The sequence below is a fragment of the Heptranchias perlo genome, chromosome 6, assembly GCF_035084215.1.
Source record: "Heptranchias perlo isolate sHepPer1 chromosome 6, sHepPer1.hap1, whole genome shotgun sequence".
Taxonomy (NCBI): Eukaryota; Metazoa; Chordata; class Chondrichthyes; order Hexanchiformes; family Hexanchidae; genus Heptranchias; species Heptranchias perlo.
Window position 1 is genome coordinate 30970526 of NC_090330.1, and position 26366 is coordinate 30996891.

Here is a 26366-nt window from a genome sequence, read left to right on the forward strand (position 1 = left end):
TAAAAGGCTTTGAATTCTGAGTAGTCTGTAGATCAACTTATTATTTAACTAAATAGGAAATCTGACACAAAAAGATTGTGTCTTCTTCTGCCAACATTTCAGTTAGTAACCTTACAGGTTAGGAAATTCTGTTCAAGCTATAATTAGCAGTTTATTTATCCATTTCCTAGGTAATGGTTTATGACTTATCAGGCCCAGGTTTATGATTAATCTGAACATATGAATGATATTTTGCATGGTATTGCAAATATTTAGTTTACTTACAGGAGGATGCTATCACACAAACATAAATTCCAAGATTTTTAAGGTGGGGGGGGGGGGGGGGGAAGAGAGGGAATCAGGAAAGAGGGAGGGAAAATGTGTTGAAACCTATGAACTATTTTAAATTGCATCACTTCTAGACTGTTATAAATCACATGGATACAATTAACATTTACATCAATTAGTGTTAATTGTATTCAAGTGGTATCAATTAGGGGTCTCGTATCCATATATAAAGAGCTTATCTAGGGTGTGGTGTGTTGAATGTGAAGCTCTGTGAATAAAGACTTGGAAGCAACTGAAGAAAAGGCTCTAGTATTCTATCCTTCAACAGGCTATCCAGCTTACAACAGTAAATGGAGATTGTGTATGGAACAATCAACATCATGGAAGGTCTTTCCATGAAGATATTAAGACCTTTGCCACAGATGGATCTAACATTGGTAGAAAAACAGAAAATGCTAGAAATACACTGCAGATCCATCAGCAACTGAAAAGAGAAAAGACAAGTTGATGTTTCAAGCTGTTCTCATGAGGTGTCCACACTCAAATGTTAAGCTGTCTTTTCCCCTTTCAGATGCTAACAGACCTGTTGTGTATTTCTATAGTTCTCTGCTTTTACTTCAGTTTTCCTTTTTATCAGATCTAACATTGGTGTTATTTGTAATTAATTCCACAAATTACACCCCTCAAAAACCATCTCTATCGGGGGGCGCGGAGAGGGAGATGAAATGTGGTCGCAATTGGTTTGCAGAGTTAGAAAGCAGCTGTAAACTGCTTTAATAAAAAGGCAACTCCACCATGCTAGATTTCTTAAATAAATTCTGCATCTACTGAAAGTACTTTATAAGATCTGTTTAAAATCAAATGATGTTTGATTAATGAGATCACAAGTCTGTAATGAGTATACAAACTGATGCAAGTAGTTTCCAAATTGCCTAATAACCTAGAAACGGAGGACAGAGACGATGTGAAAATCCCTAAAAGTTTTTCTAAATTGAGGTGACAAGTTAGTGTTCAAATATGGAAGGTTTACAAATACAAAGCCTAAGACACTGACAGTTCTTATTGACTTATGCACAATACTAAGAGGAGATTACTAGTCAAATTTGGTGAAAACCTCAAAAATAATTAAGTTATTAAAATGACACCACTTTCTTGCCCAAATTCTAGATTTAGGGGTTCAATGTCTGAGCAGTGCAAGATACTTGCTAAATATCAAACAAGTTTTAACATTTTTAAGTCACTAGTGACAATTCACTGCTCAGACCAAAAATAACACACATCTCCTTTAAAGAAGGAAAGTATTTTAAAAATATAAGAAATGTTATGTGGAAGGAAATTTTGATTAGCGAAATAGTTCGCATTTTTTGATCTATATTATTATAGTCACTTTAATTGATTTAGTGCATTTGAAAATAAACATTTACAAAGCATTAAAATGGAAACTTGGACATTAAAAAGGTTTAAAAATGGTACCTCCAAGGTTTGAAGAACCTAAGCCACTTGACTGCAAGCCTGTGCCAATACCTGAGACGAATGGTGCTCCAAAATTAACTCCCAGAGTTGGCTGCGGTCCTAGTACAGAAAAATCAGAAAATTTGCCTTACTCTTAGAAGTAGTTTTATTGAATATATATAAAACTCTCCAATATGAGAACTGTTTACTTCTGCTATTCTTGAAACAATGGACAAGAGCATCCAAACAGAAGTGTTCAGACTTAAAATGCGATAAAAAAAATAGCATTTAGAATCTAGACCAAATTTTTTTTAATACACATCAAAAGTAGATTGATCCATATTCATGCTATTTAAATTTTAACTTAACTCACTTTTTTTCTAGGCCAATTCACCCACTCTAAGTAGTTAGAACACTACTTTAAAAGTATGCAGACTGAATCATATAAAATCCTTTCTCTAATACAGCTATTCTAACATCTATTTTCTCCCTACATTTTCATAAAATGTGCTAGTACTATATATGTATGATCAGCACAAGCTAATGGTATGTTCCAAATGTTGCTTTTTAAATCAACAAAAAGCTTAGATCCTGTGAAGCAAACCCCAATTTTATGTATATTGATAGGCTTTACACATGCATTACACTCAACTGTGAATCAATTTAGTAATAATTTTTAATGAACAAAAATACATAAAGAAGCAAGACAATAAGATCTTTCACATCTCAATTTATTGTTTAGTTTTGAAACATCTCAATTACATGGCAACATAACAATGCAATTTTCATTTTTTTTAAAAAGTCATAACTATATTCTTGATTTTAGTGCACTACAGTTTGAAATTAGGCAACCTTTTATAAACTGAGGGAATAAATCGTCCATGTTCTAAAGGCAGTTACAAACCAGAAGTAAATTTCCTTTTGTGTGCAGTTTGAAAAAGGCACCACTGAATTTACACTCCAAATGTAGGTTTAACACATCCATACTTTCACAGTTCAAACACACTATTTATTTTGCCCTGCTTAAAGTTAGAACATAATATTGCTTTTGTACTCTAATATTCTAGAAGACTTTTAAGTGGCAAAAGGGAATTTGGAAGGTGTAGAGAACTAGAAAACTGTAAATTAAGCCAAAAGAAAAGCCAGAAAACATTAAGCAAATTATGGATCAAATCCTTAAGTAAAGAGACAGTATCATTTTGTGTGCCTACTTAGGCTTTATTTCAAAACTTTCCACAATTCTTACACAACTATATATATATTTTTTAATTGCTATCAATAAATACATTACTTAAAAATTGAGTACATACACAGAAAATAACTTTTCAATACTCATAAGGAATACTAGTACATATCATTTTTAAATTTATGTAAAATCAGATGGTACATGTGGAAGAATTTTAAGCAAATTTGATCTTTCACATTATTCAAAAATTTAGCCCTTTTAGGTCAAGTAAATTGACACTGCCTCTTTGTATCATATAAAGATTTCGAAGAACAACGATAAGAGCCAGATGCACAAATGATTTTAACATGACAATTTTACAGAAAATGCAGTATTATATAATATATATAGTTTACAAAGACTGATTTCAGAATCAAACTAATGTCATAATCTAGTGTTATACGGAAGGCAACTGTGGCACTGCGTGTTTGTATATACTAAAAGAAATGGTATCGCATAGTGTCTGTAATATTACAATACTGGGTAGAAGTGAATTTTTTTTGGCCAAGACGATATTTCACTTTTCCATAGAACAATATTTTTATTACTGCTTCATCAGAAAGCAAAGTTATAAAAATTGTATTTTACTGATAAAATATAGCACATGAAAAGTGCACCAACTTACCTGCACATATATTCAAGCAGCCTAATTTTGTAAATATCTTACCAACTTCCATTAACTTAAATGTTTATACTGCTAGTAACTTTGGCTAATAATAAATAGCAAATACTCTAGCATTTTTTTCAAAATTTGTTTAAAAGATCCTTAATTTTGATTTATCACACATACTAACCAGCCAGTTGTACTGGTGGGGGAAGTCATCAAGTTAATAAATATTTAACACTGTACAAAACTGAAACATGTGGTTGAGATTGGCAAATTCAGTCACTTGCATTTTAAATGCTGCTCTGGATTATGTTAAACAAGGCAGAATCTTATTCATTATGGTGCAAGTACAAGAACATTGCAGCATGTTAATACTGAGCAATTACTCCTTTACCTCCTTTCTTTTGTAAACATAATTTACTTTCTGTTGTGTCTAATTACTTTTTTTTTTAAGACCAACACGTATTAACAGTACTACCGTAGAATTTGCTAGGTGTAAACTTTAATGTTACACCATCACAATAAATATAGATATATATGGTACTTTTATTCACTGTATTTTCTTAAAATTATATCCCTGAAACTTCAATTTTTAAAAAATGCCAATTTAATTTTGTACCTCTGGCACCCTGTCTCTTCTTGGAATAGCACCTGTGATGGAAAACAGCTATTTTTTAAAAAAATATATAGTGAGGAGTATTTCATTCAAACATAAAGCCGGCCATTTTAAAATTCCCTGTCAAACTAGTGTGCCACTGACAGTAAAGAAGATAGGCATCTGATCTGGTCACGGCCTGTGACAAATTTGTCAATGACGTAAGAAGGGTTGCAAGAGCAGCTAGCTTGGAATGAGTCACTCCTCAAATTATATCCTTGTTGAAAAGTGTCTAGCCTCTGCTTGTCACCTTCCACCTGGAATCAGGAACGCATCACATGGTGTGTAAGCGTAAATCCACATCTTGCACTTCATTGCACTGTACACTGTTATACCAATGTATTATACAACACTGTTTTCCATGATGAAAATGAAGGGAAAATAATACCTCATTGTGCAAAAAAAAAGGATACAGTATGTATGGGGTCCTTCAGTAGTATCAATCCTGTATGTTAATCAAAGTAAAATCTAACCCAAAACAACTCCGGGCTATATATATATATAAGCATGAAATTCACCCATTAGCCATCCCGTAAGTTTATATTTTGATCAAGTTTTTTTGAAAAACATATCAATCCTAATAAATATTTAACATTTTCTGAAATTTATCAGAATTTAGTGACTCAACAATTCAACACTCAAAAGCCTCACAGGTCACTTCTGTCACAAACTAAATTCTCCTTAGTCACCGTTACAGTATAAAAAGTCACTTCACATTTTCTAAATTACTGTAGTAATGATCTTTGAAAACACCAATTTAAGAGATTAGGTACTTTGCAGCTTTAGGATTATTGCTTTGTATACCCTGCATAACCATGAATTAGTAGTTTTATATGCAGGTTATCAGTAATTAATTTGATCTCTATCATTTTTTTTAAATTCAAAAAAGTACAAGAAAGTCTTAGTTGCTTTCTAATACAGCAGTAAGACCACGGAGATGTATTCAGGAAGACAAAAAAAAAACAGCAATATATTTGTTTGCTATATGGTTTCATGGTATGACCCATTGTAACCAGATATTTGTCTCAACACTATTCATCTATAACTTGAAGACATTCAGACCTGTAGCAGGCTGTTGCTGCTGTGTTAATGTTGCAGCCATGGCAACTGCCGCTGCATTTGGTATGCTGAAGGGAGTTGGCCCGGTTGTGACACGTGGAGCGTTTTGCCATTTCTTAGTTTCAGCACGCCTTGCTTCAAAGACATCAGTAGCATCTCCAAGGAAAGTTTTCCGATAGCCAAGATACTGTTCTCTTAGAATCTGAAGAAAAAAATCTCAAGTTTCACCACTGCATAACCTCAAATAACACTACACAAATTTTTTTTAAAAGATAGATATATTTGGTTGTTCAGCTTAATAGAACGAAAGCAACATAGGTTATTTATTCCAGAGCTAACAAATAAAAGGATATTACAATATTTATGAAAATTGTTATAGATTTATTCCAGGAGTGAAAACAACTACACAAATCACCATCGAGTCTTAAGCACATCTAGAAGATAAACAATTTTCTGTACAGTATCATTTTTTTTACAACACCTATGTTAAAGTTCCATGTTATTTTGTTCAATATTAAATAAACTAACCTTTTAGTGTCGTTCTATGCAAATTTTGTGCAAACAGAGCACAATAGGTGAGTTAATAGGCAAAAGTAACTAGAGTTATAGTCAATGCTATACACCAGCATATATGTGCTTGAACTTTTTTTCCCCAGACTGCCAGTGGATTGTGGCAAAATATATATGGTTGGGTTTTCATCTCATATAGATTAATTCACTATCACATGCACATGAGATAATTTACCTTAGCAATCAACTTGCTCCTAGGACTCCACTATTCCTGCGAATCAGTTATCAGAAAACTTTCAAGAGTCTGAGGATTAACTTTCCATCTCTGTGGATAGGCACCAGTCTTTTGAATGGCACTCCCCTACAATGTAACAGAGACTGGGAATTCAGTGCGCGAAGGAAGAAATTGAATCTGCATACAACCAATCCACACTGCACCACCATTGATAATCATAACTAGTCGATCTTCCGTGGGATTGCACATGGCTAGTCAAGGCCAAAGGCTGTCTTCGGGTCAAGCAGAATTAAGGGTGCGGGTGAGGGAAACTTGAGTAAAAGAGGAACAAGGAGGGTGGGAGAAAGGGCGAAGGAGTGGAAGAGAGCAGAGAGGAAGGAGTGAAGGGGAAGTGGAGAGGGATGGGGCAAGTGAGAGACTCAGTAGGGATGGGGTTTGGAAATGTACTACAGCAAAGGGGGTAAGGGAGGTACCTCAAATGGGTGAAGAGCAGTTGGAAAAATGGGAGTGTTGGAGAAATACCTCAATGGGTGGGGACTGGGCAGTTTCATGCAAAGTGAAGATATCCCAATTTTAAATGAAAACTGTTGGTCTCTAATTATAATCAAACTAAGGATCATGATTTTGTCACTTTAAGAAGAGTTTCCTTTCCTTTCCCTCTCCCCTTCACTCCCCTTTTTCTCTTGCTCCTTCCCAACCCCCTACCACGCTCCTTTATCCCCCCTATAGTCCAATTTCTCCACATCCCCACTCCACCCCGTAACTCTGCTTGACCTGAAGACAGCACTTAGCCTTGACTAACCACGTGCAATACCACGGAAGATCGACTAGTTATGATTATGAATTGTGGTGGTGTGGATTGGTTGTATGCAGATTCAGTTTCTTTCTTCCCACTCTGAATTCACAGTCTCAACTACCTTGTAGGGAAGTGCCATTCAAAAGGCTGGAGCCTATCCACAGAGATGGAAAGTAAAATCCTCAGATTCTTGAAAGTTTTCTGATAGCTAGTTAAGTTTCCAAAAAGCATCTATGATTTTAGGGGCATCACAAATCACAACTGTAGTACGTTAATGAGGTCTTGCATAGTTCAGTGCTGAGGAAGGCCCGATTGTTCAAACTCTAAGTAGGCCCCGGTTTTCCCAAAACTTAAGAGGTCCCCATCTTTAATGGCGCATAAGGCCAGGATCTTTTAAATAATGAAACATCCCGAATTTAATTAAAAAACTGGAGGCCATGTAACTCTAAATAATAAAAATTCTAAAATAACGTACACATCACCTGATACTCAAGACATAGAGTACGAGCAAATATTTGCTGCAGAGCTGCTCGGTAGCAAGGATGTGGAAATGCTTCAGACTGAGACCAGCCGCATACCATGGCTGCTATTACGTTAGCAGCTCATGTTACATGACATTGAAAACTGCCATCACAGCGCCACCTGCAGGCATTACTAGTTATTGGTGGACACTTAAAAAGTAGTTGACATAGGGGTTTTTAAATGTTTTTTGAAATGAAATACGGTGACCTACCTACTCATTTTAATTTATATAAATATATCACAATATTAAACAAACCTCAGCAACATTTTCTTCAGAGGTGACATTCTCATAACTTCTTGGTATAATTTTTCTACAAGTGTTTGTTGTGTTCATGAATATACACAAACAGAAGTTAGCATACTGTTCATTTCTATGGTATCAAACATTATAGGCACTTTCAAATATATTGCTATTCTTCGAAAGTATTTACCATTACCTTAATAAACACCATCCCTGCACTAAATTTAAGGATTTTTAGAACTTAAGCAAATACGGAAGTTCAAGCCCATACCTTTGCACTTTCGTGTATTGACTGGAGTTGAGCAGCCAAGGCTACAAATGTCTGGTATACTTTCTGCATTGCAAGAGATAAGTCTGTAAGAAAGGCAAAAATGATTAAACAGCAAAAAACAAAAAAAAAATCCTTTACTTATCTAATATTTAATACTATATGTTCTCCCTTCTTCTCCTAAAAGGTGCTGATTTCTTGCTGAGGTATGGTTCCATGGGCACCCTCCAATAACTCAGCAAAGTGACCACTATTCACGTGATCCTGGATAGCAAGCATTGGCTAGCTATTTTGTCACGGGGGAAAATGACAGCCAAGTGCAATCCTATTGCACCAACATCTACACATTTCATTGTCTGGTTATTATACTGATGTTTTTTTGTTCAAGGGGAAGGTGACTTACTAGTAAGTAGGCAGCTACCTACCACCTATAGAGTTTCTCTCATCTCAAAACTTCTCTCCAGTACACAATATTTAATAATATTTGATTACATAGCTCCTTTGTGAAGCTAAGCCATTAAGCGCGATTCTCCTGTTCAATGAGTTTGCCCCATCTCCGTTGCCAGTTTCCTAGCAAATAACAGTAAATTTTGTTATTCCCTCTCAGTTCCTGACAAAATTGACTATCAAATATTCTCACTGATGCAAAAAGGGGTGTTTGTTTGAGGTCAGCATTAAAGCACATTGTTGGGGAAATGGAAGCTTTGCTCTTCTAATCATAGTCCTATCCCTGACCTGACAATGCCCGATGCTGACAATGGATGAAAAAAATGGGGAGAAAGTGCACAATAACTCAGCATTGATGTCCCTCACAAATTCAGCAAAATGTGTATATATTTTGTTTTTAAATTGCAAAATTTGTTTGACCTCTACAAAACCAATACACAATTCTCCATTCGAACATCCGCCCTAAAGAAATCCTCCATCCAGCAAATGCTCTCCACAAGTTGCTACCCGAAATATTTTCAGAACTTTATAAAGGAGTACTCTGAACAATTTTTTTTAAATCTCGAAAAAATGAGATGGGAGAAAAACCGCAGGCATGTACCTGGAACACAGGAACAGGATTAAGAAATTCAGTCCCTCGAGCCTGTTCTGCTATTCAATTAGATCATGACTTATCTGTACCTCAACTCCATTTAACTGCCATTGTTCCATATCCCTTGTTACCCTTACCTAACAAAAATCCTAACAAAAATAAATCTATCGATCTCAGTCTTGAAAATTTCAATTGAGCATTCACAGCCTTTTGGGGGTGTGAATTCCAAATTTCCATTACCCTTTCTGTAGAAAAGTGCTTCCCGATTACACTCCTAAATGGCTCAGATCTAATTTTAAAAAGAGTATGCCCTCTTGTTCTCGAATCCCCCACCAGAGCAAATAGTTTCTCTGTATCGACCCTTATTCATTTTCAACACATCAACTACATCATGCTTCAACTTTCTAAACGCAAGAGAATACAAGCCAAGTTTATGCAACCAGTCCTCATTATTCAACCTTTTAAGCCCCGGTATCGTTCTGGTGAATCTGCACTGTATCCCTTCCAAGGCCTGAGGTTCAGTGCCTAAAAGTAGCACTCCAGGCAGGGTCTGACCAAGGCTCTGTACAACTGCAGCGTCACTTCCTCACTTTTGAATTCCAACCCCCTTGAGATAAAGGCCAACATTCCATTAGTCTTTTTTGATTACTTTTTGTACCTGTGCACGAGCTTTGAGTGATGTGTATATGGACACCTAAATCCCTTTGTTCCTCTATGGACCCTAGTCTCACCATTAAGAAAATATTCCAATGTGTCTGTCTCAGATTCAAAATGGATAATCTCACACTTCCTCCACATTGAACTCCATGTGCCATAGTTTGCTCACTCACTTAGTCTGACTACGTCCCTTTGCAACTTCCTGCTCCCATCCACACAACATACTGTGCCTCCTAACTTAGTGTCATCTGCAAACTTGGATGTACAACTCTCTATAGCTTCATTAGCTTCATTCAAGTCATTAATATATGGTGAAAATCTGAGGCCCCACTTGTCACATCCTGCCAATCAGAGATAGATTGAATGGCTTCCTTCTATGTTGAAAAAGTCAATGCTTTCAAAGAGCATATTGCACTACTGACAAGAAGCTACCCATAAATATACAAATGCTGCACTATAAAAACATTGTGTGTTATTTTCTGCTCCCTATCACCAAAACCTCAACTGAAAAAGAGCATTTGATTAAAAATTTGAATGGAAGCTTTGGACTTAAGATTTAAAATAACAGATTGCCCAAAACAGAAATTGTTTTCATTAGGAGAAAATACTGAGAGACAGCAAGATCTAGGCCTTAAAAGTGATGGACATGATCAATGCAAATAGGTTTTTCAACTTCAACTATGGCTGAAAGATAAGACGACAGATACAAAACTGTCAATCGTTACCCAAGGCTAGAATTTTTTTCTAGAGTGGTTGTGTGTCCTTGGACAATTAGCTAGAAATGGAACTGAAGCTTATAAGGATATACTTGGGTGCAGATGATTAAAAACCTGAAATGTTAACCCTAATTTCCTCTCTCCACAGATGCTGCCTGACTGGCTGAGTATTTCATATTTCCAGCAACTGTCAGTAGTGCAATATGCTCTTTATGGGAGCATAGACATTTTCTACACAGAAGGAATCCAGTCAATCTATCTCTGATTGGCAGGATGTGACAAGAGGGGCCTCAGATTATCATCATATATTAATGACTTGAATGAAGCTATAGAGTTGTACATCCAAGTTTGCAGATGGCACTAAGTTAGGAGGCACAGTATGTTGTGTAGATGGGAGCAGGAAGTTGCTTTTTTATGATTAAATAGTTTTTGGAGCATTATGTGGTGTATTATTCAGGATTTGACAATATAATCTGGAGCAAGTTTGTGGTATGGCTTTTTGGAAATTTTATCTGTATAGTCTCCCTCCGGAAATTGAAAAAACTTACGAGGAGTCCATGCCAATGCAAATTGTATATGGTACATTTGGGGAGGGGAGGGGGGGGGTCAAGGTGCTGAATGACCTTTTCCCATTCTACTTTTTGTCCTTAAGTAAACCCAATTCCAGGCTTTTGGCAATGCCCAACTGCAACTTGCAGTGTGCAAGCTGACTTGCTGTCAAATTTTACCCTCGATTTGGGCAGGGGGGGGTGGGGAAAGGGAGGAGAAGCAGTATCTCACTCCACTACCCCAAACATGCCTGGTATCATATGGATCTATCCTTTGGGGAAGTCAGCCAACCTGCTGCAAAATGGTAAAACACATTTCTCCATTCACCACCGTGCTACCCTGTACTGTAAAACACTTGAACTTCTCTTTTAATAATACAAACCTTGTGGAGTCATATGGGAACTGTTAGCCTGAGTAGCGAGGTGATTTTCCAATTCCTCTATTTGCTGTCGGTACTGCTGTAACTGCACCTCAAACTGTTCAACCAGCTGTCTGAAATAGCTGTCGAATATAATTCATAATTAGCTGAGCAAGTTTGTTAATATTCACTATAGCATACGAATAGCATTATTAAAAGAAAAGACGACAAATTGGGGGGAAAAAACAAGATGAGGGAGGAACTCTGCAGGAAACAATTGAGGGCACTTACTCAAAGATTTACTTCTAAAAGTTTACTCTTCTTTTAATTTGTTCGTGGGATGTGGATGACGTGGCAACGCCATACTTAATGTCCTCATGGAAATTAGGGATGGGCAATAAGAATCAACTACACAATGTGGACTGAAGGTCATTAGTGAACCAGCAGCTTTCTAGCCCACGAATGACCAGATTTAATGTAATTCCAAAATCTGCTAGTCCAAACCTCAACCACTATGCTATGTCTAAAATAAAGATATAAACAAAATAGAAATTCAAATAATTACATATTTCACAATAATGCATTATTCAATTTATCCATTGGATTGCCTTGTCTGTCTTTTAATAGTCATTAAAGTTTTTGCTTTCATGCGCTGATGCCAGTGCGCAAATTACCAGAATTATTAAATTCAATTTCACAACATTCCATGGTGGGATTTGAACTCACAAGCTCTTGGTTGCTAGTCCGGTACTGTACCTGTTAAAACTTTAATAGAATCAGTGGCTGATTAAAAGCTATCCTTAAATATACAAGAACTGTGTTTTAAAATATTCATTTTTGGGCTTTATTCTGCTCCCTACCACCAATCTCCAACTAAAAGAGCAAGTAAGTGACCATTTCAAAGTCTGCCAATGGCCCCCTGTAACTGGCAGCTAGGGATGTGCAAGCTGACTTGGTCTCAGATTTTAGCTCTCTAGAGAGAAAAAGAGTACACAGTATAGATTAAATCACTGGTGATTGTACATTAATTCTCTGCAAACATGATTAACTACACAATACAAATGGTCAAATAGTGTATTTTGATTAAATTAAATGGGTTAATCATCTAGTAAGTTGTACTGAACTTCATGTTGGAAAGTTCTTCAAAAATTATCAAATGGGAAACTGAATGGGAAAATGTGACTTAAGTGATAATCAGATTTATGTTCTTGCAGGCAAGTTCAACTAGCAAACCTTTATTAAGGATTAAGCCAGAGAGAGGGGATGTCCTGAAGGGGTCAAGGATAGAATCCATTTGGCTAGAGTTAAGGAACAATAGAGGTGCCAATACACTACTCAGTGTATTCTATAGGCCACCAACTAGTGGGAAGGATACAGAGAAGCAAATTTGCAGGGAAATTACTGAGAGTGCAAAAGCCATAGAGTGGTGATAACGGGGGATTTCAACTATCCTAATATAGACTGGGATAACAATATAAGGGGCAATGAAGGAGAGGAATTTTTGAAATGTGTTCAGGATATATGTTCAGTATGTTTCCAGCCCAACAGGGTGGGACGCATTGCCGGACTTGGTTCTAGGGAATGAGATGGGCTAAGTGGAGCAAGTGTCAGTGGGGGAGCATTTAGGGAACAGCGATCATAGTATCATAAGGTTTAGAATAGCTATGGAAAAGGACATGGGCCAATTTCAGTGGGATGCGAACAGATTTGGCCCGGGTAAATTGGAATCACAGATTGGCAGGCAAAACTGTAATTGAACAGTGGGTGGCCTTTAAAGAGGAGATGATTCAGGTACAGACAAGGTACATTCCAATGAGGGAGAAAGGTAGGGCAACTAAAGCCAGAACTCCCTGGATAACAAAGGAGATAGAGAATAAGATGAAGTGGAAAAAAGCGGCATATGACAGATAACACAAGTGAGAACCAGGCAGAAAAAAGAAAGTTCAGAGGGGAAGTGAAAAAGGAAATAAGAGGGGCAAAGAGAGAGTATGAAAGTAGACTAGCGATCAACATAAAAGGGAATCCAAAAGTTTTCTACAGACATGTTAATAGTAAACGGGTAGTAAGAGGAGGGGTGGGGCTAATTAGGGACCATAAAGGAGATCTGCTCATGGAGGAAGTGGACATGGCTGAGGTATTAAACGAGAACTTTGCATTTGTCTTTACCAAGGATGAAGATGCTGCCAGAGTCTCGGTAAAGGAAGATATATTTAAGATACTGGATGGGCTAAAAATTGAGACAGAAGAGTTACTAGAAAGGCTAGCTATACTTAAAATAGATAAGTCATCTGGTCCAGATGGGATGCACCCTATATCAAATCTCCTCTCAACCTTCTCTGTTCCAAGGAGAACAATCCCAGCTTCTCCAGTCTATCCCCGTAATTTAAGTCCCTCATCCCTGAAATCATTCTAGTAAATCTCCTCTGCACCCTCTTTAAGGCCTTTACATCCTTCCTAAAGTGCGGTGCCCAGAACTGGACGCAATACACCAGCTGTGGCTGAACCAGTGTTTTATAAAGGTTCATCATGACTTCCTTGCTTTTGTACTCTTTGCCTCTATTTATAAAGCCCAGGACCCCTAATGCGGACTCAATGGGTCGAATGGCCTCCTTCCGTGCTGTAACCTTCTATGATTCTATGAGCCGCAACATTTAAATTGCATTAGCTATGCCATCATTGTGCTGCTGACCTCTAATCGTTAAGAAAGATAGATTGTCCACAGAATCATAGAAAATTTTCATTTCAGAAGGAGGCCATTTGGCCCATCACGTCCACGCCGGCCGAAAATGAGCCACCCAGTCTAATCCCACTTTCCAGCACTTGGTCCGTAGCTTTGTAGGTCACAGCACTTCAGGTGTACATCCAGGTACTTTTGAAATGAATTGAGGGTTTCTGCCTCTACCACCCTTTCAGGCACTGAGTTCCAGACCCCTACCACCCTCTGGGTGAAAAACAATTTCCTCAGTTCCCCTCTAATCCTTCTGCCAATCACTTTAAATCTATGCCCCCGATTATTGACCTCTTTGCTAAGGGAAATAGGTCCTTCCTAGCCACTCTATCTAGGCCCCTCATAATTTTATACACCTCAATTAAATTACCCCCCAGCCTCCTCTGTTCCAAAGAGAATAACCCCAGCCTGTCCAATCTTTTCTCATAGCTAAAATTTTCCAGTCCTGGCAACATCCTCGTAAATCTCCTCTGTACCCTCTCTAGTGCAATTACATCCTTCCTGTAATGTGGTGACCAGAACTGTACACAGTATTCTAGCTGTGGCCTAATCAGTGTTTTATACAGTTCCAGCATAACTTCCCTGCTCTTATATTCTATGCCTCAGCTAATAAAGGAAAGCATTCCATATGCCTTTTTAACCACCTTATGTACCTGTCCTGCTACCTTCAGGGATCTGTGGACATGCACTCTAAGGTCCCTCATTTCCTCTACACCTTTCAGTATCCTCCCATTTATTGTGTACTCCCTTGCCTTGTCTGCCCTCCCCAAATGCATTACCTCACAATTCTTTGGATTGAATTCAATTTGCCACTTTTCTGCCCACATGACCGGTTCATTGATATCTTCCTGCAGTCTACAGCTTTCCTCCTCACTATCAACCACATGGCCAATTTTTGGAAGATCTGCAAACATCTTAATCATGCCCCCTACATTTAAGTCCAAATCATTAATATAAATCATAAAAAGCAAGGGACCTAGTACTGAGCTCTGCGGAACCCCACTGGAAACGGCCTTCCAGTCACAAAACCCTCATCGAACATTACCCTTTGCTTCCTGCCACTGAGCCAATTTTGGATCCAACTTGCCACTCTCCCTTGGATCCATTGGGCTTGTACTTTTTTGACCGGTCTGCCATGTGGGGCCTTTTCAAAAGCCTTGCTAAAATCCATGTAGACTACATAAAATGCACTACCCTCATTGAATTTTTTGAGGAGGTAACAAGGCTGGTCAATCAAGTTAGTCAGACATGACCTTCCCTCAACAAATCCACGCTGACTGTCCTTGGTTACTCCGTGCCTTTCTAAATGACGGTTTATCCTGTCCCTCAGAATTGATTCCAATAATTTGCCCACCACCAAGGTTAGACTGACTGGCCTGTAATTACTCGGTCTATCCCTCGCTCCCTTTTTAAACAATGGTACAACGTTAGCAGTCCTCTAATCCTCTGGCACCATGCCTGGTGAAAACTACTGGATTCCAAGCCCAATATCTGAGAATATATGAGATTTCTTTTCTCTTTAGTTCCATCACAATATATTCAGAACAATATTCCACTACTACTTCATGAAGTCATTACTATCGATTCACCTCTTTGGGCCTCACAGTGCCCAATAAATGGTATAGAAGTTGTCTTAATGAAGGGGTCAAGATTTTATTTTGTTGGGCTAGGCCAGGTTTCAGCAAATAAAATTATTAGCTCCCTCAAACTCACTCATAAACCTGATATCTAAATGAGTCCATTAATTAACCAATGCTGTTGTATTGTTTTTAAGTGAAGTGTTTATCAAAATGAGATTTAAAACAGTGACAAAAATAGAACAAAATAAGGGCAAAATTATTCCACTAAAGTTGACATAACTTACTATGTTATTAATTATCTACATAGTTGGATAGATTTATTGTGATAGTAAAATTGTTGTCTAATAGAAACACTTTGTTTTAACCATTGCTTGGGATCCATGTCTGTCCAGTATATTTAGTCATAAATTGATGTTTTCCACATGTTTGGAGAGTCTGCTCTGAGAAATGCAGTTTATACACAACCGACTCCACTTTTCCAAAAACATGATTTTTTCCCCCCAAAATCTATAACTTTAGAGTATAACATATTCAAATGCTATACGAGTTCTGAAGTGCATTTTTTATTGAAGTTTCCCTTAAGCAGCAGCTACATATGTAATTTTAAAAAGCAAAACACACAGGCCTAGGCTCGTTCACCCTCTCCTGACAGTTTTCCAATGGATCTGGGGTGGACAGGGCCAGAAAAGAGCTCAGGGACACATTGCGCCATGTTGCTCACATCGCAATCTGATTTGTTCACATGCTTTGTTTCCTGCCATTTGCCATATTTGAATGCAGAACATCAGAGCGGCCTGCAAGGCCCCAGATCCAGATTTCAAAGATCGGCAGAAAGGGCCATAGTTTTTATCCGCAAAGAGGCCTGTGCAATCCTTCAGAGTACATGGCTATGCTCAGGCTCCAGGAGCAGCATCCTTCCCCCTGCAAGTTTATTTCGTTTAAAATGTGTCAGAATCATAATATTAGCAATATGTCATTAAGCATCCTTTACCATAAACATCATTTCAGTTTAAAAACTGTTCAACCATATCCGATTAGACTTCACATTTGCTAATAGATTTGAAGAGAAATTCACGAACTTACTCTGCTGGTGCTGTATTTTCATGCTGCAGTCCTGGTGGTGTTTTCTGTGTTCTTAGTGATATTTCAGCATTTTTAAGCTCCTAAGAGTAAATTCAAAGTATTGACAAATTTAAAGTGGCTTTTTCTGTCATTACTTAGGCACTAGTTCCAATTTTATGCCAGTTTCAGCAGCTTTTTCCCCCAACCATTTGGCACTTCAGGAAATATGGGCTGAGATTTTTGTGTTTGGTGGTTAGGCCACCATATGCGGGAGGATACTTCCACCCATCCAAAAAATGTGCTGCTGACTCTGGTGAATTTCATAGGGTCAAGGTAATTTAGGTTTTTTTGGTGGATTACTGGCAGGGTTTCCACCCTCATACTGCAGCTTAAATGGGCTGTTTTTCTCCAGGCCAGGAAAAAGCATCTGACCTCTTCAAAAAAGGGGAGAGGGATAAACCCGGCAACCACAAGCCAGTCAGTCTAACGTCGGTGGTGGAAGAAACTGTGAGACAATAATCCGGGACAAAATTAATTGGCACTTGGAAAAGTATGGATTAATAAATGAAAGCCAACACGGATTTATTAAAGGCAAATCGTGTTTGACTAACTTGATTGAATTCTTTTATGAAGTAACAGAAAGGGTTGATGAGGTGTATATGAATTGTCAAAAGGCGTTTGATAAAGTACCACATAATGGACTTGCTAGCAAAATTGAAGCCTATTGGATTAAAGGGACAGTGGCAACGTGGATATGAAATTGGCTAACAGGCAGAAAGCAGAGAGTAATGGTAAATGGTTGTTTTTCAGACTGGAGGGAGGTATTCGGTGGTGGTCCCCAGGCCCAGGAGTCAGTATTAGGACCACCGCTCATATAAGACCTGGACTTGGGTATACAAGGCATAATTTCAAAATCTGCCGATGACATGAAACTCATAAATGTAGTAAACGATGAGGAGAATAGTAAGATTTCAGGAGGACAAAGACAGATTGGTGAAATGGGCAGACACATGGCAGATGAAATTTATTGCAGAGAAGTGTGAAGTGATGCATTTTAGTAGGAAAAATGAGAAGAGGCAATATAAGCTAAATGGTGCAATTTTAAAGGGGGTGCAAGAACAAAGAAACCCAAGAGGTGTACATACACAAATCTTTGAAGATGGCAGGACAAGTTGAGAAGGCTATGAAAAAAGCATACTGAATCCCTGGCTTTATAAATAGAGGTATAGAGTACAAAAGCAAGGAAGTTATGCTAAACCTTTATAAAACACTAGTTAGGTCCCAGCTGCCATCTGGAGCAGTGTGTCCAATTCTGGGCACCACACTTTAGGAAGGAGCTTAAGGCCTTCGAGTGGGTGTGAAAGAGATTTACTAGAATGGTACCAGGGATGAGGGACTTCAGTTATGTGGAGACTGGAAAAGCTGGGATCAATCATCTTAAGAGCAGAGAAGGTTAAAAGATTTGATAGAGGTGTTCAAAATCATGAAGGGTTTTCATAGAGTAAATAAGGAGAAACTGTTTCTAGTGGCAGAACGGCACAGATTTAAACTAATTGGCAAAAGAACCAGAGACGACATGAGGGAAAAAAAATTTACGCGAGTTATGATGATCTGGAATGCACTGCCTGAAAGGGTGGTGGAAGCAGATTCAATAGCAACCTTCAAAAGGGAATTGGATAAATACTTGAAGGGGAAACATTTGCAGGGCCATGGGGAAAGAGCAGGGGAGTGGAACTAATGGGATAGCTCTTTCAAAGAGCCGGCACAGGCACAGTGGGCCAAATGGCCTCCTTCTGTGCTGTAAGATTCTATGATATCCCATGCAAAGGAGACTGCAAATTGTTCATCTTGCAATCAATTGCTCTCCTGGGGTGAGCCTTTTTATTTTCAAAAGGCCTCCAGTGTCCTTAGCAACACTGGATAGCTGCTGTAAACAGGTATTTTTACATCACATGTTGTTATAACAGAAAATACGGCACAGGATATCACTCCATCATGATCAACCTTATTTGGTTACAGAGTAACACCAGAAGATCATTATGGGGAAGAAATGAATGGAGACTCTGTGGAACAGGTGCCCATATAAGTTTCCACCAATGCCTAAGTCACAACAGATAACTGAAGAGGAAAATCCTCCCTCTGGTACTTCTAAATATTGTCAGGAGAAGTCAACCCCTACATTCTTGTGAATACATACAAAAAGATGTTTAGTGTTTAGAGAATAAAGGGTACTGACTTCAATGTTAGTATACCAAATTCCTTTCTCTATTACTTTAATGGAAGCATTACTCTTTGATAATAATGTCTCCATTAAAATAATGGAGAAAAATTTGGAGAGCTCAATAATCAATTGTAAAATAACATCACTGACTGTAATCACTATCCTTGAAGTCCCAAATGCATCAGATTTCACCTTAGTCAGCTGGAATGACAGACATGATAGTGAGTCTATTTTCTTCTTTTAAACTGGCCTTAATACATGCCTACATGATAAATTTCTGGCAATGTTAATTTACCTGTGCAGATTCTATCTTGAGTTTGTCGATGGCAAGTGAATCTCTCTGAAGTCCGCTGGCAACTACCGTTAACAATTGTTTTAGTGCTTTAATATCCTCTTGTACTTTCAGCATAGCTTTAAAGGACATTCGACTGATCTCTTCTTGTACCTGCTTTTGTTCTTTTACAAATTTCCTGCAGATGCGTAAAGAGAATACAGGACTTTAAATGCTGATACTTTGTAAAATGGTGAGTCAATGATTGCTTGCATGTCAAACCAGGCAAACTCACTGAAAGTTTTCCACATCTTGACAGATAACAGGTGGTAGATTTTCATCCTTAAGAGCCTTGCTATCACTGTAAAACAAAAGGGACTAAAATGTTAACACAGCTAGAAGAATTCCTTTGTAAAGATTGCTACACGTGAATATGTTTGTATATATTTGAACATTGTGAATATATTCAGGGAAGGATGACATCACTGTCACCCTACACTCTAGTTATACTAGAAAATTCAATAGCTATGCTATAAAATAATGAAAAGAATCCTTGCTCACAATAAAAACAAAATGTTTCCAGGAAAATTCTCTGTAAAATTTCATAGCCTAGTGAAATAATATAGGTTGGCTATGTGAATCAGTGAGTACTTAAGCAGGCATAGCACTAAATTAACTTATGGGTTTCCACTTTTAGTTTCTTCAAATATTTTTTGCATTAAGAATTTATAGTTCTGAGCCAGACTCACAAGCCCAATGTTAGAAACTGTAGCTAGATGGTGCGTGGTGTACATTTCCCACAAAAGACCCTTTCCATTTTCATAATTTTATATCATGCGTCAATGTGACTTTTGCACCATATTACAACCACAAAGATTATTAACCTGGTATTGCAAATAGTATCATAGTAGGTACAGCACAGGAGGAGGCTAACAGGCCCATCGTGCCTGTTCTGGCTCTTTAAAAAACCTATCCCATTAGTCCCATTCCCCTGCTCTTTCCCCACAGCCCTGTAAATTTTTTCCCTTCAAGTATTTATCCAATTCCCTTTTGAAAGTTACTATTGAATCTGCTTCCACCACCCTTTCAGGCAGTGCATTCCAGATCATTACAACTCGCTGCGTTAAAAAAAAAATCAAACCCAGGCCATCCCCACTGGGCTCGACACACACAGCCCCATTCCACCAGGTCAATCTAAACATACCGTATAATTATTTGATTTTTTTTTTTAAAAAAAACTGCTTGGGAAGAACTCTGTGCTGGTCAGATTGAGTGCGTGAATACCAAGTGGTGTATAGATAAACACAAAGCTCTCCATGCACTGGACTTTGGTCCCAAACAAACACAACTATAACATTTTATTTCCCATGCCTGCACCCCTCTCCCTAAATCGGTCATCTTGGTCACTTCTCAGAGTAAGAGTGTCAAATAAGAACATAAGAAATAGGAGCAGGAGTAGGCCAATCGGCCCCTCGAGCCTGCTCCGCCATTCAATAAGATCATGGCTGATCTGATCCTAACCTCAAATCTAAATTCATGTCCAATTTCCTGCCCGCTCCCTGTAACCCCTAATTCCCTTTACTTCTAGGAAACTGTCGATTTCCGTTTTAAGTTTATTTAATGATGTAGCTTCCACAGCTTCCTGGGGCAGCAAATTCCACAGACCTACTACCCTCTGAGTGAAGAAGTTTCTCCTCATCTCAGTTTTGAAAGAGCAGCTTTTTATTCTAAGATTATGGCCCCTATTTCTAGTTTCACCCATCCTTGGGAACATCCTTACCGCATCCACTCGATCAAGCCCCTTCACAATCTTATATGTTTCAATAAGATCGCCTCTCATTCTTCTGAACTCCAATGAGTAGAGTCCCAATCTACTCAACCTCTCCTCATATGTCCGCCCCCTCATCCCCGGGATTAACCGAGTGAACCTTCTTTGTACTGCCTCGAGAGCAAGTATGTCTTTTCTTAAATATGGACACCAAAACTGTATGCAGTATTCCAGGTGCGGTCTCACCAATACCTTATATAACTGCAGCAATACCTCCCTGTTTTTATATTCTATCCCCCTAGCAATAAAAGCCAACATTCCGTTGGCCTTCTTGATCACCTGCTGCACCTGCATACTAACTTTTTGATCATCTTGCACTAGGACCCCCAGATCCCTTTGTACTGCAGTACTTTCCAGTTTCTCGCCTTTAAGATAATAACTTGCTCTCTGATTTTTCCTGCCAAAGTACATAACCTCACATTTTCCAATATTATATTGCATCTGCCAAATCTCCGCCCACTCACCCAGCCTGTCTATATCCCCCTGTAGGTTTTTTATGTCCTCCTCACTCTCCACTTTCCCTCCCATCTTTGTATCATCTGCAAACTTTGAAATGTTACACTTGGTCCCCTCCTCCAAATCGTTAATATAGATTGTAAAGAGTTGGGGACCCAGCACCGACCCCTGCGGAACACCACTGGCTACTGGTTGCCAGTCCGAGAATGAACCGTTTATCCCAACTCTCTGCTTCCTGTTAGATAACCAATCCTCCACCCATGCCAGAATATTACCCCCAATCCAGTGATTCTTTATCTTGAGCAATAATCTTTTATGTGGCACCTTGTCGAATGCCTTCTGGAAGTCTAAATACACTACGTCCACTGGTTCCCCTTTATCCACTCTGTACGTTATATCCTCAAAGAACTCAAGCAAATTTGTCAGACATGACTTCCCCTTCGTAAAGCCATGCTGACTTTGTCCTATTAAATTATGTTTATCCAAATGTTCCGCAACTGTCTCCTTAATAATAGATTCCAAAATTTTACCCACCACAGATGTTAGGCTAGCTGGTCTATAATTTCCAGCCTTCTGCCTACTACCCTTTTTAAATAAGGGTGTTACAATGGTATTGAATTAGGCCAAGTTTTAGCTGTGTGCCCAAGACTACTAGGAAGTGGGCTCAGGTGACACAAGCTCATTTCAAATAAGACCCTTCCAGCCAGTGGAGAGGAGACTTTCATCCCATCATTCTGAGCAAGATTCAATCTCAAGCCCCAGAAGTGAAATTCATTTCTCCAGATGGTGCCTGTTTTACAGAAAGATAAAATGTATAATCATTAAAATTCTTCAGCATCTTTTGCTAATCACCCTGATTCAGGTCAGAAAATCGCCACGTCTTTCCCAGTATCTGCAAAAACATGCAATTATTCAGTATGTACAACCAACATAAAATGGAGAAACATGAATGCTAGGAATCCGAAATAAAAGCAGAAAATGCTGGAAGTACATATCACATTAGGCAGCATCTTTAAAAATAAATTTGTTCACAGGATACGGGTAATGCTAGCAAGGCCGCATTTATTGGCCATCCCTAGATGCCCCGAAAAGATGGTTGCAGGCCTCTTGCTTGAAGCATTGCCTTCCTCATGCCAACGGGCACTCGTTAGGGACTTGCAGGATATCAAACCAATGTCGAAGGAACAACAATATATTGCCAAGTCATAATGGTATGATTTGGAGAGAAACTTAGATGATATCCTTCGCCATGGGAGAAGTCACAGAGATGGGAACAACCATGGCAGGGAGGGGGAAGGCGGGGAGGTCTGGTTCAGTCTGAGACAATGTGGGGTGGAATCAGTGGTGTGGGAACGGAGGCCAAAGTTATCACTTCTTATTGCCCTTTTAATACACTTGGCTTTCTCGTTTATGAAAATTCCATAGCAAGATACCTCATAACCTCATAACTTGTGCAAATGTTATTATCTCTGGTGTTTCCCTTTGATTTTACTGCTTACTAGTGTCAGTTTGATTTTTTACTTCCTTCAGGTATCTTTTTTTTTTAATATTGGCTTGCCTCAGTGGACTCCTTTAATAGTTTTATTTATAGGTGCTAGCCTACAGCTTCGAGCCTACAGCTTCGCACCTGTACCCAAATAATTTACTTTTTAGTTCCATGAAATATATTTTTGTAACATTGGTATCCTACAATAAGAGAAACAAAACATTTTAATCACATAGCTTTTCTAAAAATAACAAGATCAAAACAACTAATGAGCCTTACAAGTTAATTAGCTGCACAATTTTACAGGCTGTCTAAGTTTATTTTAAAAAAAAATATATATATATAAATATACTTACTCAGGTCTAACTCCAGTTGAACCTTTATCATCTGTAAAGGATGAATACACAATCTATAAATGCCTCAATGCAATTTTTAAAAAGGAATATAATATTGGACACTAACATGTAGAACAAATATCATAGAGAATACAGCAACCCATTTCTCTTCCAAAGAAATCAAAAACACCCAAGCAATTCCTTTTAATACTAGGAGAGCGCAGTCAATGGAATGCAAAACGACTAGCTGGCTGTTACTTGTGCCTGATAGAAAGTTGAAGTGTAGAAATTACACAACAATGTTCTTATATTTACCTATCTCCCACACACAAGATAATCTCTCATTTATGTATTTGCAGGAATTAACTGCACACCTTCCAGTTGTCCATATAACCACTTTTTAAAATGGAGGTCGTATGCATTTTTAAAATGTCTCCCATCCACAGTTATTTCTCCTGTACCTTTTCATTCTTGTTACCTAGAAACATAGAAAATAGGAGCAGGAGTAGGCCATTCGGCCCTTCGAGCCTGCTCCGCCATTCAATATGATCATGGCTGATCCTCTATCTCAAAACCATATTCCCGCTTTCTCCCCATACCCCTTGATGTCTTTTGTGTCTAGAAATCTATCTAGGTCCTTCTTAAATATATTCAGTGACTTGGCCTCCACAGCCTTCTGTGGTAGAGAATTCCACAGGTTCACCACCCTCTGAGTGAAGAAACTTCTCCTCATCTCAGTCCTAAATGTCCTACTCCGTATCCTGAGATTGTGACCCCTTGTTCTGGACCCCCCCAGCCAGGGGAAACATCCTCCCTGCATCCAGTCTGTCTAGCCCTGTCAGAATTTTATATGTTTCAATGAGATCTCCTCTCATTCTTCTAAACTCGAGTGAATACAGGCCGAGTCGACCCAATCTCTCCTCATATGACAGTCCTGCCATCCCAGGGATCAGTCTGGTGAACCTTCGTTGCACTGTCTCCATGTCAAGTATATCCTTTCTTGGGTAAGGAGACCAAAACTGCACACAATACTCCAGGTGTGGTCTCGCCAAGGCCCTGTATAACTTCAGTAAGACATCCTTGCTCTTGTACTCAAATCCTCTTGCAATGAAGGCCAACATACCATTTGCCTTCCTAACTGCTTGCTGCACCTGCATGTTTACTTTCAGTGACTGGTGTACAAGGACACCGAGGTCCCTTTGTACATCAGTATTTCCCAATCTATCACCATTTAAATAATACTCTGCCTTTCTGTTTTTCCTTCCGAAGTGGATAACTTCACATTTATCTGCCATGTATTTGCCCACTCACTCAACTTGTCCAAATCGCCTTGAAGCCTCTTTGCATCCTCTTCACAACTCACGATCCCACCTAGTGCTGTGATGTCAGCAAACTTGGAAATATTACATTTGGTTCCCTCATCCAAATCATTGATATACATTGTGAACAGCTGGGGCCTAAGCACTGATCCCTGCGGTACCCCACTAGTCATTGCCTGCCACCCCGAAAAAGACCCATTTATTCCTACTCTCGGTTTCCTGTCTGTTAACCAATTTTCAATCCATGCCAGTATATTCCCCCCAATCCCATGTGCTTTAATTTTGCACACTAACCTCTTTTGTGGGACTTTATCAAAGGCCTTCTGAAAATCCAAATAAACCACATCCACTGGTTCTCCCTTATCTATTCTACCAGTTACATCCTCAAAAAACTCCTGTAGGTTTGTCAAACATGATTTCCCTTTCATAAATCCATGCTGACTTTGTCTAATCCCATTGATATAAGTGTCCTGTTCATCCCTTTAAAATCTTAGTTACAAGAGCATGGACAGCAAAGAGATTTGAAACACTTGTAATTCTCCACCCACCAAAATGGTTTTTGAATAGTCTTGTACCTATGCTGAGAGGGGGAATATAGTTGTTGCTATGATGTAACCCAACCTCAAGAACACTGAAAAAACCTTATCTGCAGCAGACAAATTCCTCCTCTTTTTCCTGAGGTGTTTGCTCGAGAGGCACTTAAAATATAATTTTGGATAGGCATCCTGTTGCAAATTCACAATTTTTTTTGCTGTTGCAAGTTTGCAGCTTTAAGATGCAAATTTATGATATGGTGAGTGGCTTTTTAAAACTAAGCAAATTAAATTTGAATTATGTTAATACTGGGAGTGGGAGTAACTTGGCTCTTTCCAAATGGCCAGAATTCAAATCAGTCACGGCAAGTCCCTGCCCACATATGCTTGGTGTCTTCCTGTGTCATTGTGAACTTTGGTTGGGGCCAGGTACCCACTGCTGTTGCAACAGCCCCGGAACCCATTCTGCTCCCACTATTACTACAATGAACTCAGACCCAGCCTGCTCCCTCCCAGTCCATGAGGGCGGCTCAATCTGGCTCCCATCAGATCTTTTCATAGTTTAGGAGTTTGCTTTCTCCCCACAAAAATGAATAAAAGTGAGAGATTCAAGAAATGGGGAATGGGGGGGGGGGGGGGGGGGGGAGATTAAATGAAGGTTGGGAGAGGGGGGAGAAAAGAGAAACTGCAAATTAACAAAAAAAAGCAAGACGGAACCAGAGAAGGAGACAGATCGATCAAACCAGAAAAGGACAGGAAGGAGAGTGGGGAGAGAGAGAGAGGGAAGAAGGGAGGGGGAAGAGGAAGAAAGCAATTTGCCACAGACACAGTGGACTGAATGGCCTCCTTCTGTGCTGTGAACTTCAGTGCTAAGTAGAAATGCAGAACGGAAGGAGTCTCTTTTCTCCCCCCAGACTTACCACTAGCAGTATCCTTACTTACAGGAGTGTGAGGCTGGGTGTTTTGGTGGAACCAGTTGTCAAAAATTTTTTTTTTTTTTTTTTTTTTTTTTTTTTTTTGAGTACTATTGATTTCAATTTTTTTAGGCTTATGTTTATCTTTTGTATGAGTGAACCTCAAGGAAACAGGGGCTTAAAATGAAATAAGATAGATTTTTGCTCTAACAAAATTAAGTGCCTTTAAACATTTACAACATAATAATGGTGCAAGCCCACAGCCAGACAAAGAATTGCAATATGGGGAACAGCATTTTCTGACCTTGCAAGGTCATTAATAAGGCGAAATAAAGGCAAGGACAAATAAATCAGTAAAGTTCTATTCTATGACAAAACACACAGCTCTATTTAGTGTTTTACTATGTTGTACTTAATTTCTTTTGATAGAAATTGTCAGCAAGCCATGGATGGTCCTTCCCATCAAAATTCACCTCT

At 38.7% G+C, this 26366-nt stretch overlaps 1 protein-coding gene across 7 annotated transcripts in view; it reads right to left on the reverse strand.

Moving 5' to 3' along the window:
- The window catches only part of nup58 (nucleoporin 58), a 76234-nt gene that overhangs the window by 37211 nt on the left and 12657 nt on the right, over nt 1-26366 (reverse strand). For 6 of the 7 annotated variants that reach the window (XM_067986035.1, XM_067986034.1, XM_067986030.1 and 3 more), the window contains 8 exons: nt 23145-23175; nt 19314-19379; nt 19043-19217; nt 16548-16627; nt 11181-11299; nt 7841-7923; nt 5269-5467; nt 1741-1839 (listed from right to left, as the gene is read on the reverse strand). In XM_067986035.1, coding sequence (XP_067842136.1) covers nt 1741-1839; nt 5269-5467; nt 7841-7923; nt 11181-11299; nt 16548-16627; nt 19043-19217; nt 19314-19379; nt 23145-23175 — 852 coding nt within the window. The remainder of the gene's footprint in view (nt 1-1740; nt 1840-5268; nt 5468-7840; nt 7924-11180; nt 11300-16547; nt 16628-19042; nt 19218-19313; nt 19380-23144; nt 23176-26366) is intronic. The other variant, XM_067986031.1, reaches the window with a different exon arrangement.